The sequence below is a fragment of the Bufo gargarizans genome, chromosome 6 (assembly GCF_014858855.1).
Source record: "Bufo gargarizans isolate SCDJY-AF-19 chromosome 6, ASM1485885v1, whole genome shotgun sequence".
Classification (NCBI taxonomy): Eukaryota; Metazoa; Chordata; class Amphibia; order Anura; family Bufonidae; genus Bufo; species Bufo gargarizans.
The window spans coordinates 79,306,698-79,322,497 of record NC_058085.1 but is presented as its reverse complement, the minus strand read 5'-3'; the positions used below and the strand labels follow the sequence as shown (position 1 = coordinate 79,322,497).

Genomic DNA, 15,800 nt, shown 5'->3' with positions numbered 1-15,800 from the left:
CCGGACACGGAAACAAACAACGATTATGTGCATGTAAAGGGTTGTCTTATCATGGACAATGGGGACATATCGCTAGCATATGCCCCCATTGTCTTTTAGGTGCAGATCCTACCGCTGGGACCCGCACCTATATCGTGAACTGAGCCCCGCTAGTGAAGGAGGGCGCACTGCGCATGCACAGCCGGCCTCCATTCATTTTCTATAGAGCTGGCGGAAATCACTGAGCGCTGGCTCGGCTATTACCGTCGGCCCCATAGAAATGAATGGGAGCGGGGGCCGCGCATGCGCAGTACGCTCCCATTCACTTCTATGGGGAGCCGACTTGGTAGTTGCCAGACCAGTGTTCTCCAGCCACCACCTTGCCGGGCTCCGTTCTCGATATAGGTGAGGGTCCCAGCGGTGGGACCCGCACCTGTAAGACAATGGGGGCAAATCCTAGCAACATGCCCCCATTGTCTATGATGAGACGACCCCGGTAACAGCAGCAGATAATAAGAATAGCTAAATCCATGTGCTCTTCGCTTTTTCTTCAGGCCGAAAAGGAGGCTATTTCGGACAAAACTACGACCCCATCATGTACAGAGACGTCCACGCAGGAGCTTTCACCTGAACAGGTACTGTGTCACAGAGGATGTCATGTATACATCTAAAAAAAGGGGACTTCTAGTAACACTACCCTTCTATTTAAAGAGGAGCGGTCGCCCTCTCCCAACATGTCTGTTTTAGTGACTACTTGCATCCCCCATGTAATAACAATCATGGAACATCTTTTTTTATGAATCTATCATGTGTCTCCTTTGTTATTCCTACTAGAAGTTACTAGCAGTTTGCAATGAAGGTCCAGATGGATGTTACCAGTTGGGCCCTGCACAGACTGACACTTGCCAGTGCTTCCAGTGTCGGATTGTGCAATACACCCCAACTGGTAGCACCCATCTGGACCTTCATTGCAAACTGCTAGTAATTCATTCACAGTTTCTAGTAGGAATAATAAAGGAATGACACATCATGGAACCATACAAATAGATGCTCCAGAATGGTTACTACATAGGGGATGCAGACAAGTCAGGAGTTAATACTTCTATTCCCCATGAAATAACAATTCTGGAGCATCATTCCTTTGAATTTTGCACTGTGCCATTCTTCTTTTATTCCTCCTGGAAATGTACGAATAAATTGACAACTGGGGGTTACCATTGCCCTTATCCAAGGGGGGTATCCTGCACAATTTGACACTCTCACCGTTGATTGGACAATGTCACGATGTGCACGGACCCTATCTGGTAACATACAATTTATTTATAACAAAGTGCAAATTTCAGAGAACAGATCCAGAATTGTTATATTGTGGGGAATACAAGTATTCACTCCAACGGACAGGTCAGGAGAGGCGACAGCTCCTCTTCAGGCCTCATGGCCCCCTTAGCTATGTGTTGTATGGAGCCATGATAATGCCGCCATAGAGGTGTATGGGGCCTCCGATGTCATATAAAGGCATGCAGCGGTTTTTGATGTTGGGTCCACTCCTGTACGATGTCACCTCGGTAAGCTTCCATGAAAGTGTCCTTTGTCCTCAGATCGGTAAACTGTACAGTGAGCTGGACATGGTGAAAATGAACGTGAGAGTCATGTCGCAGATCATGCTGGAGAACGCCCCGGGAGCAGAGATACCACAGGACGTGGACCTCCTGCAGGTATCATTAGGGTGGAGTGAATCAAAGTTTGCAGGTTCCAACCCCATGGCCTCACTGCTGCCTACAACCCCCAATCTCTTTGCCTTCATTTTCCAGTCATTCTTTCCTCCTTCCGGTTTGTTGCTCTTTTCTATTAACTTAAGATGTCAGCAAAAAAAAACAACAAGGTCCTAGACCAGGGACCAGCAACCTTCTGCCCTCCAGTGGTGAAACTACAACCCCCAGCATGCACACTTGCTTTGCTATTCTCAGAACTCTCATAGAAGTGAACAGAGTATGCTGGGAGTTGTAGTTTAACCACAGCTGGAGGGCCGGAGGTTGCTGACCCCTGTCCTATACGGCTACTGTATGCAGGTGTGAGATAAAAAGGTTATGCTGAGAGGCAAAAACAAAGAAATTCCTCTGACCCTTAAAGGGGGGTTCCGGTTATGTGAAGTTATCCGATATCCACAGGATAGGGGATAACCATCAGGGTTCTACAGGTATACGGGTCCCCCTTTCTTGTGATCGGTGGGGGTCCCAGCAGGAGGATCTAATAGTTATCCCCTATCCCTAATACCCCTTTGAAGAGCACTTGTCAGCAGGATCAACCCTATGTTGATCCCATGGAAGAAAATGATACTTGCCTTGTGAAAATCGGTTGTGGCGTGGTTTCATAGGGTAGACATGTCTGCTTTAGTAAATTCTTGTATTTCTCAATGCTGGATCATATGCTGCGCCATTCCTCTGTTATTCCTCCTACATTTGAATAAACAGACGATTGGTTTTACCATTTCCTTTGTATCAGACTGTGGAGGGGCACGCCCCCACCTGGTAACACCCTACATTTCTAGAGAGAATAACATGGGAAGGGCAGACTAGTGTTCATAGTGGTTTAAGTTCGGCGTCCAAAGTTCTGGTTATCGAAGAATCCCGTTATGGATTCCAAATTCCGTTATGATCCGTGGTAGCGGAATCCATAACTGGATTCTTCGATAACCCGAACTTTGGACGCAGAACTTAAAACACAAGTTCGCTCATCACTAATCCAGAATTATTTAAGGCTTCACCCACATTTCCGTGTCAATGACACGTCCATGAAAAAAAGCGTACATGTATCATCCGTGAAGATGTCGATGAGGGACCTGTGGTTGGTCCGTGTGTCCGTTTTTACCATCCGTGTGTCATCCGTAATTCACTGACGTTGCTCAGCTGAAAATTAATTTCCAAAGAATCTTCTATCCGTCTTCAGTGAAAAACGGACGCAACACATGCTATGCGTGTTGTGTCTGTGATGTTCACGGATCTATAGATTTCAATGGGCTTTCTTGGTCAGCATCACAGATTAAAGTAGTGCGGGTCTCTGTTCATTTTTTTACTAACCCATAGTCAGTAAAAAAAAATACCAAAACATTAAAATCAATGGGTACGTGCGCTGTCAAAGGACACGTCATTGATAAACGGAAATGTGAACAAGGCCTAAAGGGGAATACACGTATTTACTAAAGTAGACATGGAGAACTAGACATACTAGACAACTAGAACTACTAGACATGGAGAACTAGAACTACTAGACAACTAGAACTACTAGACATGGAGAACTAGACATACTAGACAACTAGAGCTACTAGACATGGAGAACTAGACATACTAGACAACTAGAACTACTAGACATGGAGAACTAGAACTACTAGACAACTAGAACTACTAGACATGGAGAACTAGACATACTAGACAACTAGAGCCACGAGACATGGAGAACTAGACATACTAGACAACTAGAACTACTAGACATGGAGAACTAGACATACTAGACAACTAGAACTACTAAACATGGAGAACTAGACATACTAGACAACTAGAACTACTAGACATGGAGAACTAGACATACTAGACAACTAGAACTACTAGACATGGAGAACTAGACATACTAGACAACTAGAGCTACTAGACATGGAGAACTAGAACTACTAGACATGGAGAACTAGACATACTAGACAACTAGAGCCACTAGACATGGAGAACTAGACATACTAGACAACTAGAACTACTAGACATGGAGAACTAGACATACTAGACAACTAGAACTACTAGACATGGAGAACTAGACATACTAGACAACTAGAACTACTAGACATGGAGAACTAGACATACTAGACAACTAGAACTACTAGACATGGAGAACTAGACATACTAGACAACTAGAGCTACTAGACATGGAGAACTAGACATACTAGACAACTAGAACTACTAGACATGGAGAACTAGAACTACTAGACAACTAGAACTACTAGACATGGAGAACTAGACATACTAGACAACTAGAGCCACGAGACATGGAGAACTAGACATACTAGACAACTAGAACTACTAGACATGGAGAACTAGACATACTAGACAACTAGAACTACTAGACATGGAGAACTAGACATACTAGACAACTAGAACTACTAGACATGGAGAACTAGACAACTAGACAACAGAGTACTAGACATGGAGAACTAGAACTACTAGACATGGAGAACTAGACATTACTAGACAACTAGAGCACTAGACATGGAGAACTAGACACTAGAACTACTAGACATGGAGAACTAGACTACTAGACAACTAGAACTACTAGACATGGAGAACTAGACATGCTAGACACTAGAACTACTAGACATGGAGAACTAGACATACTAACAACTAGAACTACTAGACATGGAGAACTAGACATACTAGACAACTAGAACTACTAGACATGAGAACTAGACATACTAGACAACTAGAACTACTAGACATGGAGAACTAGACATACTAGGACAACTAGAGCTACTAGACATGGAGAAACTAGTAACTACTGACAAGGTAGAACTAGACATACTAGAACTAGAACTAAGACATGGAGAACTAGACATACTAGACAACTAGAACTACTAGACATGGAGAACTAGACATGCTAGACAACTAGAACTACTAGACATGGAGAACTAGACATACTAGACAACTAGAACTACTAGACATGGAGAACGAGACATACTAGACAACTAGAACTACTAGACATGAAGAACTAGACATACTAGACAACTAGAACTACTAGACATGGAGAACTAGACATACTAGGACAACTAGAGCTACTAGACATGGAGAACTAGAACTACTAGACATGGAGAACTAGACATACTAGACAACTAGAACTACTAGACATGGAGAACTAGACAACTAGAACTACTAGACATGGAGAACTAGACATACTAGACAACTAGAACTACTAGACATGGAGAACTAGACATGCTAGACAACTAGAACTACTAGACATGGAGAACTAGACATACTAGACAACTAGAACTACTAGACATGGAGAACGAGACATACTAGACAACTAGAACTACTAGACATGAAGAACTAGACATACTAGACAACTAGAACTACTAGACATGGAGAACTAGACATACTAGGACAACTAGAGCTACTAGACATGGAGAACTAGAACTACTAGACATGGAGAACTAGACATACTAGACAACTAGAACTACTAGACATGGAGAAGTGACTGGACCGGCAGCTACACTGCAAAGGAAAATTCGACATGGAGCGTAACATCCCTTTAAATACGCCCTTCTCTCACATCTGTTCCTTTTTCATTATCCCCCATCCAGCACTCTCCTGATTTCCTCTCCTCCTTTCATACTCCTCGCTCCGCAGGCACATTTCTTATCTCTTATGACGGCGGTCTTCTCGGTAACAATGTGGGAAGCGCGCTCTCTTATTAACACCCAGTCCCCGCCATTACCTGTAGATCAATGGCAGTGGCACTGGTGCCTCCAGGCTCTACAAATGAGAGGAGGCAGCCTGTGCCGTCAGCAGAGAGTACTTACCTCCGCGACATGTCCCTCATTAATGGCTGCACCTCATTGACAGGAGCTGGAGAAGGTGTGTCGGGAAATGCAAGCCAGGATCTTAAAACTCTTGGAAATTGTCCAAAACGAGGACGTGATCATTGAACTGGTGCAAGTCAATGATGACCTGAATAATATATTCCTGAGACACAGCAGGTAACGCGTTTCCGTTCATATTCTTCTGCTTCCTTCAACTCAGAGATATCGCGACCATATGGGTCGAATAGTCCCGTATTCACACCACCGGGACATCCCGAGAGCGAGGTTCTCCGAGTCACCTCTCTGAGTGGAGCTGTAGGACGCCTGTAGGTCCATTGCTCTACTTACTTCTATGGATCTGGGAGCGGTGACTACATCAGTCCCATAGAGGTGATTGGAACGGTGGATCCACACGCGTACTACAGCTCCATTCATGGGGATCACCTGGGGTCCCAGCAATTGGATCCCCCCCCCAAAAAAAATGATATTTAGCACATATCCTCTAAATTGGTGATGAATACGTTTTCTGGGATACTCCTTTAAGGGGGTCGGCCACCTTTTCAGGGGGTCTTGGCAAACCCTTCTCCTGGCCGGACCTGCAAAAGGGAAGCATAGTTGTTACCTGCTCCCCGCCGATGGGTCCTGGCTCCCCGTCCTCGGCTACTTCGCTTGGGTCCCCTGCTGTCAACATCCGCTTTGACGCTGCTGCATCCAATGACTGGCCGCAGCAGAGATCTGTTCCCCTTGCATCAGGTCAGTTTGTCATGTGACACAACGGGGCAGGACACCTGCTGTGGCCAGTGATAGGCAGCAGCGTCAAAGCGGATGTCGATAGCAGAGGCCCCAAGCAACGCAGCTAAGGACGCAGAGCGAAGGAGCCAGGACCCAGAGTATTTTAATCCCCCCCCCAAAAAAGGCGGCCCTTTAATATAGTATAGAGAAGACCAACCGCCTCTTCTGAAATGTGGGTTTTACTCAGGGCCAGCGTCAGCACCCGCCATACCTGGCCCACTGCTCCTGGGGGGGCTCACTGCGCAGTGGCGTGCCAAGGAAGGGGGGGCAGTCCAGCTCTCAGAGGGGGGCTGGGCCAGCTTCTATGAGTGTTTCCGTGTTTCCATCAATACATATGGAAACGCTCATTACCGGAGCGCAGGGGAGCTGGCGGTCCTTTCATTCACTAACCGCAGCTCCTTCTCTCCTCCAGGCCCGGCCCAGCGGTGACATCGTGACGTGTGTCTCACTGCTGCAGCGGGCCCGAGGAGAGAAGGAGCGCAGAGAGATGAGCTGCGGTTCGTGAATGAAAGGACCGCCGGCTCCTCTGCACTTCAGCAATGATAGGTATGTGAGGGCCCCCACACACAGTATAATGATCCCCAATGACTCCCCCATACAGTATAATGACCCCAAGTGCCCCCTCCATACAGTATGACCGCAAGTGAGGGGGCCACTGGGGGTCATTATACTGTATGGGGGTCACTGGGAGTCATTGTACTGAATGAGGGCTCTGGGGGTCATTATACTGTATGGGGGGGGGGGGGGGGGGTCATTGATATTTGGTACATTTCCCGCACCAAAATCTGCACAGAATACGATTTCACTCCCGTGTGACCTATGGTGGGTATTTCCCAGCAGCGGATGAGCAGCATATTACGGCACATAAACCCCTATACAGTGAAGGGGTGAAATTCACAGTGAAAATCCGCAGCATGCTTGTTTTTCTGCACAGGAGATTTCCGCTAGATGTGGATGCAGTGTACTGTAATTTGGTGCAGATTCGCCATGCAGAAAATCTACACCACATCTGCCAGGTCTGAACTTGGTCTCTGCGCCTAGGTACATCCTCCGGCAGCCTGTGGTCGGGGCTGCCATAGATTTCTGTCTTCATTTACACCAGAAAACTGCCATAAATGAAGATAAATTTGCTGTGCCTGCTGGCCCCGCCCCATCTCTGCCCTGACCACACCCCCTTTCAGGAAAGTGGCTTGGGGGGGGGGGGGGGGGGGGGGTGATAAATTCCCCCCAAAACTACTCCCCTGCCCATGTGTCTAAAAAAAAGTTTAGTAACTTTATATATATAAACCGTTTATTGCCTATTTCAGGTTCTTACGCAACAGAAGTAATCAGGTGACCAATGACAGACAGGACCATGGCGCGGTAAGGCGTTATTTTTGTTTCGATTATGTCTATTTGCACATACATTACGGGTCATGTGGGGGTCAGGGGTAAATACTGTAACTGGGGGTGTAAGGGTGCATTCACAGGACCATATAAATGGATCCGCATCCATTCCGCAAATTTGCAGAACGGGTGCGGACCCGTTAATTTCAATGGGGCCGCAAAAGATGCGGACAGCACACCGTGTGCTGTCCGCAGCCGTTGTTCCGTTCCATGGCCCCGTGTTCCGTTCCATGGCCCCGTGTTCCGTTCCGTGGCCCCGCAAAAAAGATAGAGCATGTCCTATTCTTGTCCGCAACCGCAGACAAGCTTAGGCATTCTCTATATAGCGCTGGCCATGTGCCGGTATCCGTGTTTTGCAGATCCACAATTTGCGGACCGCAAAACACCTTACGGTCGTGTGAATGCACCCTTAGGCCTAGTTCAGACGTTGCTTTTGTATTGTGTTTTCTGCTCTAATTTCTGCAACAACTGTGCCATCTTCACCGAGGTTCTGCACAGATCAAACTGTGATGCAACAGCAAAGGGGTCGTCTCCGTCCACCCAGCAATCAGCTGATCCCGAGGGTTTTAGGTTTTAAAGCCCAGTATTAGCTATCATGGGGGGGGGGGGGGGTGATTCCATCTACTGTGTAGTAGATGTTCCAGGGGGCGCCGCTCATCTCCCCAGCTTTAATATGCCAGCACCAGAAACTACACATGGAGACTTCTGTATAGTGTCCGGCACCAGCGGCTGCCAGAAATGGCTGAATGGTGGGGGTGTTGGTTGTCAGACCCCCCACTGATCTGATATTAATGACAGATCCTGAGGATGCGCCATCAATATCTACGTCCCAGAAAACCCCTTAAATCGAATTTACATTCTTCTTACAGATTGGAAAGAATCAGCCTTCAGCACCTTCCAGTGAACTCATTGAGCTTGACCCAATGCCGACCACACATGACCAGACTAATGGCTACCCTCCACCTGCCGCTGCCGTTCCTGTTTTGCCAAATGGCCATCCACAGCAAGCCCCCAATATCGGTAACATCTTTGTTTGGTCTTGACGCCTAAATCCTAAAAACCAATTGTGAATCCTGAATTGCCAGGAGGGTTCTCTGTTCTAGATCCTCATCTATTTGCTTGGTTGGACACCTGTCCATTCATCCCGTGGTCTGAGGGCGCTATGCAGTACTTGACGTATTTAGGCGCTGTAAGGGAACTGAACACTTCCTGTGCAGATAAAAGTTGATTGCTGAGGCTACAGCAGTGGGACACCCCGTGCTTCTGTCCAAGAGAGGCCAGGAACAGCGCTCGGCTATCTCTAGAAGTCCCATTGAGATGAATGGAGCGGCAATGCTCATGCATGGCCATAGCGCTGCTCACCCCAGGGAATCATGATCGGTGAGGGGTACCAGTGGCTGGACCCCTCCAATCAAATACTTATCACCTATCCTTTGAATAGATGATGAGCTCTTTTGTTGGAACAGCCCTATGATCCCCCTTAGCCCTCAGGTCAGACCTTCTATAACATAAAGCTTCTTTGGCAATGTCATTGATGTCTCAGGCATGCCGTCAGGTGAGGACATGAATGTTCTTATTTAACATCTTAATGACCGCCCGCAGTCTTTTGACATCGCAGCAATTTAGGGTCAGGTTTCTTAGTAACATAGCAACATAGTATATAAGGCCGAAAAAATACATCTGTCCATCCTGTTCGGCCTGTTATCCTGCAAGAGGAAGGCAAAAAAAAAAAAAAACTAAGGTAGAAGCCAATTTTCTTCACTTTAGGGGAAAAAATTTCCTTCCCGACTCCAATCAGGCAATCAGATAACTCCCTGGATCACCGACCCCTCTCTAGTAGCTATAGCCTGTAATATTATTACACTCCAGAAATACATCCAGGCCCCTCTTGAATTCCTTTATTGTACTCACCATCACCACCTCCTCAGGCAGAGAGTTCCATAGTCTCACTGCTCTTACCGTAAAGAATCCTCTTCTATGTTTGTGTACAAACCTTCTTTCCTCCAGACGCAGAGGATGTCCCCTCGTCACAGTCACAGTCCTGGGGATAAATAGCTGATGGGATAGATCTCTGTACTGACCCCTGATATATTTATACATATTAATTAGATCTCCTCTCAGTCGTCTTTTTTCTAAAGTGAATAACCATAATTTTGATAATCTTTCAGGGTACTGTAGTTGCCCCATTCCAGTTATTACTTTAGATGCCCTCCTCTGGACCCTCTCCAGCTCTGCTATGTCTGCCTTGTTCACAGGAGCCCAGAACTGTACACAGAACTCCATGTGTGGTCTGACTAGCGATTTGTAAAGTGGTAGGACTATGTCCTCATCACGGGCATCTATGCCCCTTTTGATGCCACCCATTATCTTATTGGCCTTGGCAGCAGCTGCCTGACACTGGTTTTTACTGCTTAGTTTGCTGTTCACAAAAAATTCCTAGATCCTTTCCCATGTCAGTGTTACCGAGTGTTTTACCATTTAACCCCTTAGTGACCACCCATACGTGTTTTTACTGACGTAAACAAAGGGGGTTTTAGCTAAACAGCTGGCTTTAATCAATCATTACATGTACTTAGAATGGTGCATTAAAAACTATAACTTGTCCTGCAAAATATAAGACCTCATACAAGTACATTTATGAAAAAACAAAAAAGTTCTAGCTCTTGGAATGCAATTTTTTAAAAATGTGCTTGGTCACTAAGGGGTTAATAAGTACGGGTGACTTGCATTTTTCCTTCCCATGTGCATAACTTTACATTTGTCAGTGTTAAACCTCATCTGCCACTTATCTGCCCAAGCCTCCAGTCTATCCAGATCCCTCTGTAGTAGTATACTGTCCTCATCAGTGTAAATTACTTTACACAGTTTAGTGTCATCTGCGAAAATTGATACTTTACTGTGCAAGCCTTCTACAAGATCATTAATAAATATATTGAAGAGAATCGGGCCCAATACTGACCCCTGAGGTACCCTACTAGTGACAGTGACCCATCTGAGTATTTACCTTTAATAACCACCCTCTGTTTTCTATCACTGAGCCAGTTACTTACCCACTTACAGACGTTTTCTCCCAGTCCGAGCATTCTCATTTTATATACTAACCTTTTATGTGGTACAGTGTCAAATGCTTTGGAGAAGTCCAGATATACGACATCCATTGATTCACCCCGGGCAAGTCTAGAACTTACCTCCTCATAGAAACTGATTACATTAGTTTGACATGACCGATCCCTCAGTGAAGCCATGCTGATATGGCGTTATTTGCTTATTTTTATTGAGGTCTTCCAATATAGCATCTCTTAGAAAACCTTCAAACAGTTTACCTACAACAGATGTTAAACTTATCGGCCTATAGTTTCCAGGCTCCTGTTTTTGGCCCCTTTTTGAATATTGGCACCACATTTGCTATGCACCAATCCTGTGGGACATTCCCTGTCAGTATAGAGTCCTTAAATATCAGAAATAAGAATCTGGCTATGACATTACTTAATTCTCTTAGGATACGGGGCTGTATGCCATCTGGTCCTGGCGATTTGTCCAATTTAATCTTTTTAAGGCGCCGCTATACTTCTTCCTGGGTCAGACAGGACACTTTTAATGGGGAATTTACTTTTACATTCTGCATTTCATCTGAACGTTTATTTTCCTCAGTGAATACAGTGGAGAAAAATAGCTTTGCTTTCTCCTCGTCGCTCTCTGCAAATCCCCCCTCATTACTCTGTAGAGGGCCGACACCTTCAGATTTATACTTTTTACCATTTATATAATAGAAAAACATTTTAGGGTTAGTTTCGCTCTCTTTGCCAATTAATCTCTCGGTCTCTAGTTTGGCTGCTTTTATTAGTTTTTTTACATATTCTATTTTTTTCCTTATAGTTTTTCAGTGCTTCCTCGCTACCCTCCTGTTTTAGTCATTTAAATGCTTTCTTTTTGTCATTTATTGCTTTCTTTGCAGTTCTATTTATCCACATTGGTTTTCTCTTGTTCCTTAACCTTTTATTCCCATACGGTATGTACCTCTCACAATGAGATTTTAGGATGCTTTTAAAAATGTCCCATTTTGTGGCTGTATTTTAAATTTTTGAGGACTTTGTCCTAGTTACTTAGGCCTATGGCCTCTCTTAGTTGGCTAAATTTAGCTTTTTTGAAGTTTGGTTTTTTCGTTCCTCCCTGAAGAAACACTCTTTTGAATGATAATTGGAAGGTTATTACTTTATGGTCACTATTTCCAGGTGTCCCCCAACCTGCACATCTGTTGTTCTGTCAGGCCTATTGGTTATTACTAAGTCCAGTATGGCCGTCCCTCTAGTCGGTCCTGAACCAGTTGGGAGAAGTAATTGTCTTTGGTAATTGCCAAGAATCTGTTTCCTTTATGAGATATACAAGTTTCAGTTTCCCAGTCTATATCTGGGTAGTTGAAGTCCCCCATAATAACCACCTCATTATGATTTGCCACCTCGTCTATCTCGTTTAGGCTACTTTCACACTAGCGTTCGGGCGGATCCGTTCTGAACGGATCCGCCCATAATAATGCAGACGGAGGCTCCGTTCAGAACGGATCCGTCTGCATTATATTAGCTAAAAAAAGCTAAGTGTGAAAATAGCCTGGGACGGATCCGTCCAGACTTTCAATGTAAAGTCAATGGGGGACGGATCCGCTTGAAGATTGAGCCACATTGTGGCATCTTCAAACGGATCCGTCCCCATTGACTTACATTGTAAGTCTGGACGGATCCGCACGCCTCCGCACGGCCAGGCGGACACCCGAACGCTGCAAGCAGCGTTCAGCTGTCCGCCTGTCCGTGCGGAGGCGAGCGGAGCGGAGGCTGAACGCCGCCAGACTGATGCAGTCTGAGCGGATCCGCCTCCATTCAGACTGCATCAGGGCTGGACGGCTGCGTTCGGGTCCGCTCGTGAGCTCCTTCAAACGGAGCTCACGAACGGAAACCCGAACGCTAGTGTGAAAGCAGCCTTAGTTGTAGATTTTCTGTGGACTCTGGTATATTAGGTGGTTTATAGTAAACTCCTATTAGTATTTTATTATTGTTTTTAGCTCCATGTATCTCTACCCACACTGACTCCACATGTTCATGTCCCTCACTTATATCTTCCCGGAGTGTGGGCTTTAGACCGGACTTCACATAAAGGCAGACCCCTCCCCCTCTCCGGTTTTGACGATCCTTTCTAAACAGGCTGTAACCCTGTACATTAACTGCCCAGTCATAGCTATCATCCAGTCATGTCTCAGTTATTCCCACTATGTCATAGTCCTCCTCACACATCATTAATTCCAGTTCACCAGTTTTATTAGTCAGGCTTCTGGCATTAGTATACATACATTTGAGAGGTTTATGTATATTTTTTACCCTACACCTTTCCTTCTGAACTGTTCTAGTCCCTCCATTCCTCCCCCAGTCCCACTAACTTGCCTCCGGTCTCTATCTGCACTATCTTCCCCTCCTAGAACATAAATACCCTCCCCCCAGTCCCTAGTTTAAACACTCCTCCAACCTTCTAGCCATCTTCTCCCCCAACACAGCTGCTCCTTCCCCATTGAGGTGCAGCCCATCCCTACGATAGAGCCTGTAGCCGATAGAGAAGTTGGCCCAGTTCTCCAGGAACCCAAACCCCTCCTTCCTCCACCAGTTCTTGAGCCACTTGTTAACCTCCCTAATCTCCTGCCGCCTTTCTTGTGTGGCTCGTGGTACAGACAGTATTTCGGACAATACTACCTTTGAGGTCCTTGCCCCTAAGCTTTTGACCTAAATCCCTACCTATTACTTTGTCATTGGTTCCGATAAGGACTATGACGGCTGGATCTTCTCCAGCTCCTCCAAGTAATCTGTCAACCCGATCTGCGATGTGTCCATCCGCCGACCTCTGCCAAAGCCGCACCATCCACCTGAGACTACATGTGTTGGGGGAGATTTCCTATCCAAAAATGGAAGCTGGCATTCATGCCTCGCACCTCATTTATTGTTTTAGACCCTTCTGAAGGGGTGAGGCTTAGCAGAGGTCACGGCCTGTTGGAACAAGGACCTGGCTTAAAGGGGTTGACCTCCAGTCGGATATTGATGACCTTTAACCGGCTGCTCGGCAGGGTGGCCGTGTCCTGAGGAGAGGTCAGCAATATTTCAGTCCCAGACAACCCACTTAAGATGCAGCTACAGTGCCTTCAAAAAGTTTTCATACCACTTGAACTTTTCCACATTAAAGGGGTTGGCCACTATATAAGTACTTTCCACTAAATAGTGGGAGGTAGGGTAAAAAAGAGTTTCCTAATATACTTTATCAAAAAATCCGAATGGTAATGTTTTTATAATGAGCCCCGCCCCCTCAGCTCCGCTCTGCGTGCAGCCAGTTCGTCCATGGCTGCACGCGACATGGAGCAGCTTAAGAGAAAACTCGTCCATGCAAACTTGTAACTGCACATGCACTGCTTTTCCTAATAAGAGCAGAGCATGCCCGGTCTGCCCCTGCCACTGGCGCGCTCCCTGCTCCGACTCTGTCTCTACCACCGGCTTATTCCTGCTCGGAGCGGGAAGAAAAGTAAGTGCGCGCCAGTGGCAGGGGCAGACTGGGCATACGCTGCTCTTATTAGGAAAAGCAGCGCATGTGCAGTTAGAATAAAGCCATGGACGAGTTTTCTCTAAAGCTCCTCCATGTTGCGTGCAGTCATGGACGAACTGGCTGCACGCAGAGCGGGGCTGAGGGGGCTCATTATAAAAACATTACCATTCAGATTTTTTTAATAAAGTATATCAGGAAACTCTTTTTTACCCTACCTCCCACTATATAGTTAAAAATACTTATATAGTGGCCAACCCCTTTAAATTGATTCTTAAATTGATCAGTTTTTTGCGGATCCACAACTTGCGGACCACAAAAAACGACACGGTCGTGTGAACGAGCCCTAATTCTGTGCATGTGAGAATCTTAGCAGAGGTGACTAGGATCTTAAAGAACTACATTCTTATCCTCCTCGTATAGCTAATCAATGGAGTTGTATGTGTGCCAGATAATTGGGCCCCTTAGGGCAGGGAGCGGGTGCACACATGCTGAGCTTGCTCGGAGCTGGGAGCGTGATCAGACATCACACACGTGTCACTTTGCAGCGTGTACTATCCTTGTAATTGTCACATTGTGGAGAATCTACAAATGGCTGTCACTGAGTATCTAATGGAACAAGGACGACGTACAGCGGGCGCGACATAAACTGCGTGATACCGACAACCGGAGCGCGTGGCGTGATACCGACAACCGGAGCGTGCGCCATGATACCGACAACCGGAGCGTGCGGCGTGATACCAACAACTGTCGTGATACCGACATCTGGAGCGTGCGACATGATCCCGACAACCGGAGCGTGTGGCGTGATACTGACAACCGGAGCGTGCGGAGTGATACCGACAACCGGAGCGTGTGGCTTGATACCGACAACCGGAGCGTGCGGCTTGATACCGACAACCGGAGCGTGCGGCTTGATACCGACAACCGGAGCGTGCGGCTTGATACCGACAACCGGAGCGTGCGGCTTGATACCGACAACCGGAGCGTGCGGCTTGATACCGACAACCGGAGCGTGCGGCTTGATACCGACAACTGGACCGTGCGGCTTGATACCGACAACTGGACCGTGCGGCTTGATACCGACAACTGGACCGTGCGGCTTGATACCGACAACTGGACCGTGCAGCCTGATACCGGCAAATGAAGCAACAAGATAGAGAGGAACATAAAGTTCCAGCAGGCTGAATTAAAGGTGCCTAGAGGCTATGCTCTCTCTGCAACTGCCCTCTCCACTTTGATTGACAGGACCAGGTGTGATGACGTTTCCATTGCATGGTCCTGCCAATCAGAGTGCAGAGGGCGCAACAGTTGCAGAGAGAACTGAGCCTCTAGGTGCAACAGCAACGCCCCCGTTGCTCCTTGATGCTCATTTGCATAGAGGCTCCATTTCCTTCCTATAATTCATCAGTATTTCAGCCCCAGACAACCCCTTTAAAGAGGACCCTCCTAACGTGTTTTACTAACTAATTGCATTCATCTTTTCTAGTTACTGTATGTTGTGTTTTTCCTCTATTATTCC

General features: G+C 46.4%; 1 protein-coding gene across 1 annotated transcript in view; it reads left to right on the top strand.

The window, feature by feature from the left end:
- Nucleotides 1–15,800, top strand: part of TOM1L1 (target of myb1 like 1 membrane trafficking protein) — a 96,955-nt gene that overhangs the window by 65,356 nt on the left and 15,799 nt on the right. The window contains exons 6-10 of the mRNA XM_044297613.1: nt 534–614; nt 1,578–1,694; nt 5,577–5,710; nt 7,633–7,687; nt 8,581–8,731. Of these exons, the coding sequence (XP_044153548.1) occupies nt 534–614; nt 1,578–1,694; nt 5,577–5,710; nt 7,633–7,687; nt 8,581–8,731 (538 nt within the window). The remainder of the gene's footprint in view (nt 1–533; nt 615–1,577; nt 1,695–5,576; nt 5,711–7,632; nt 7,688–8,580; nt 8,732–15,800) is intronic.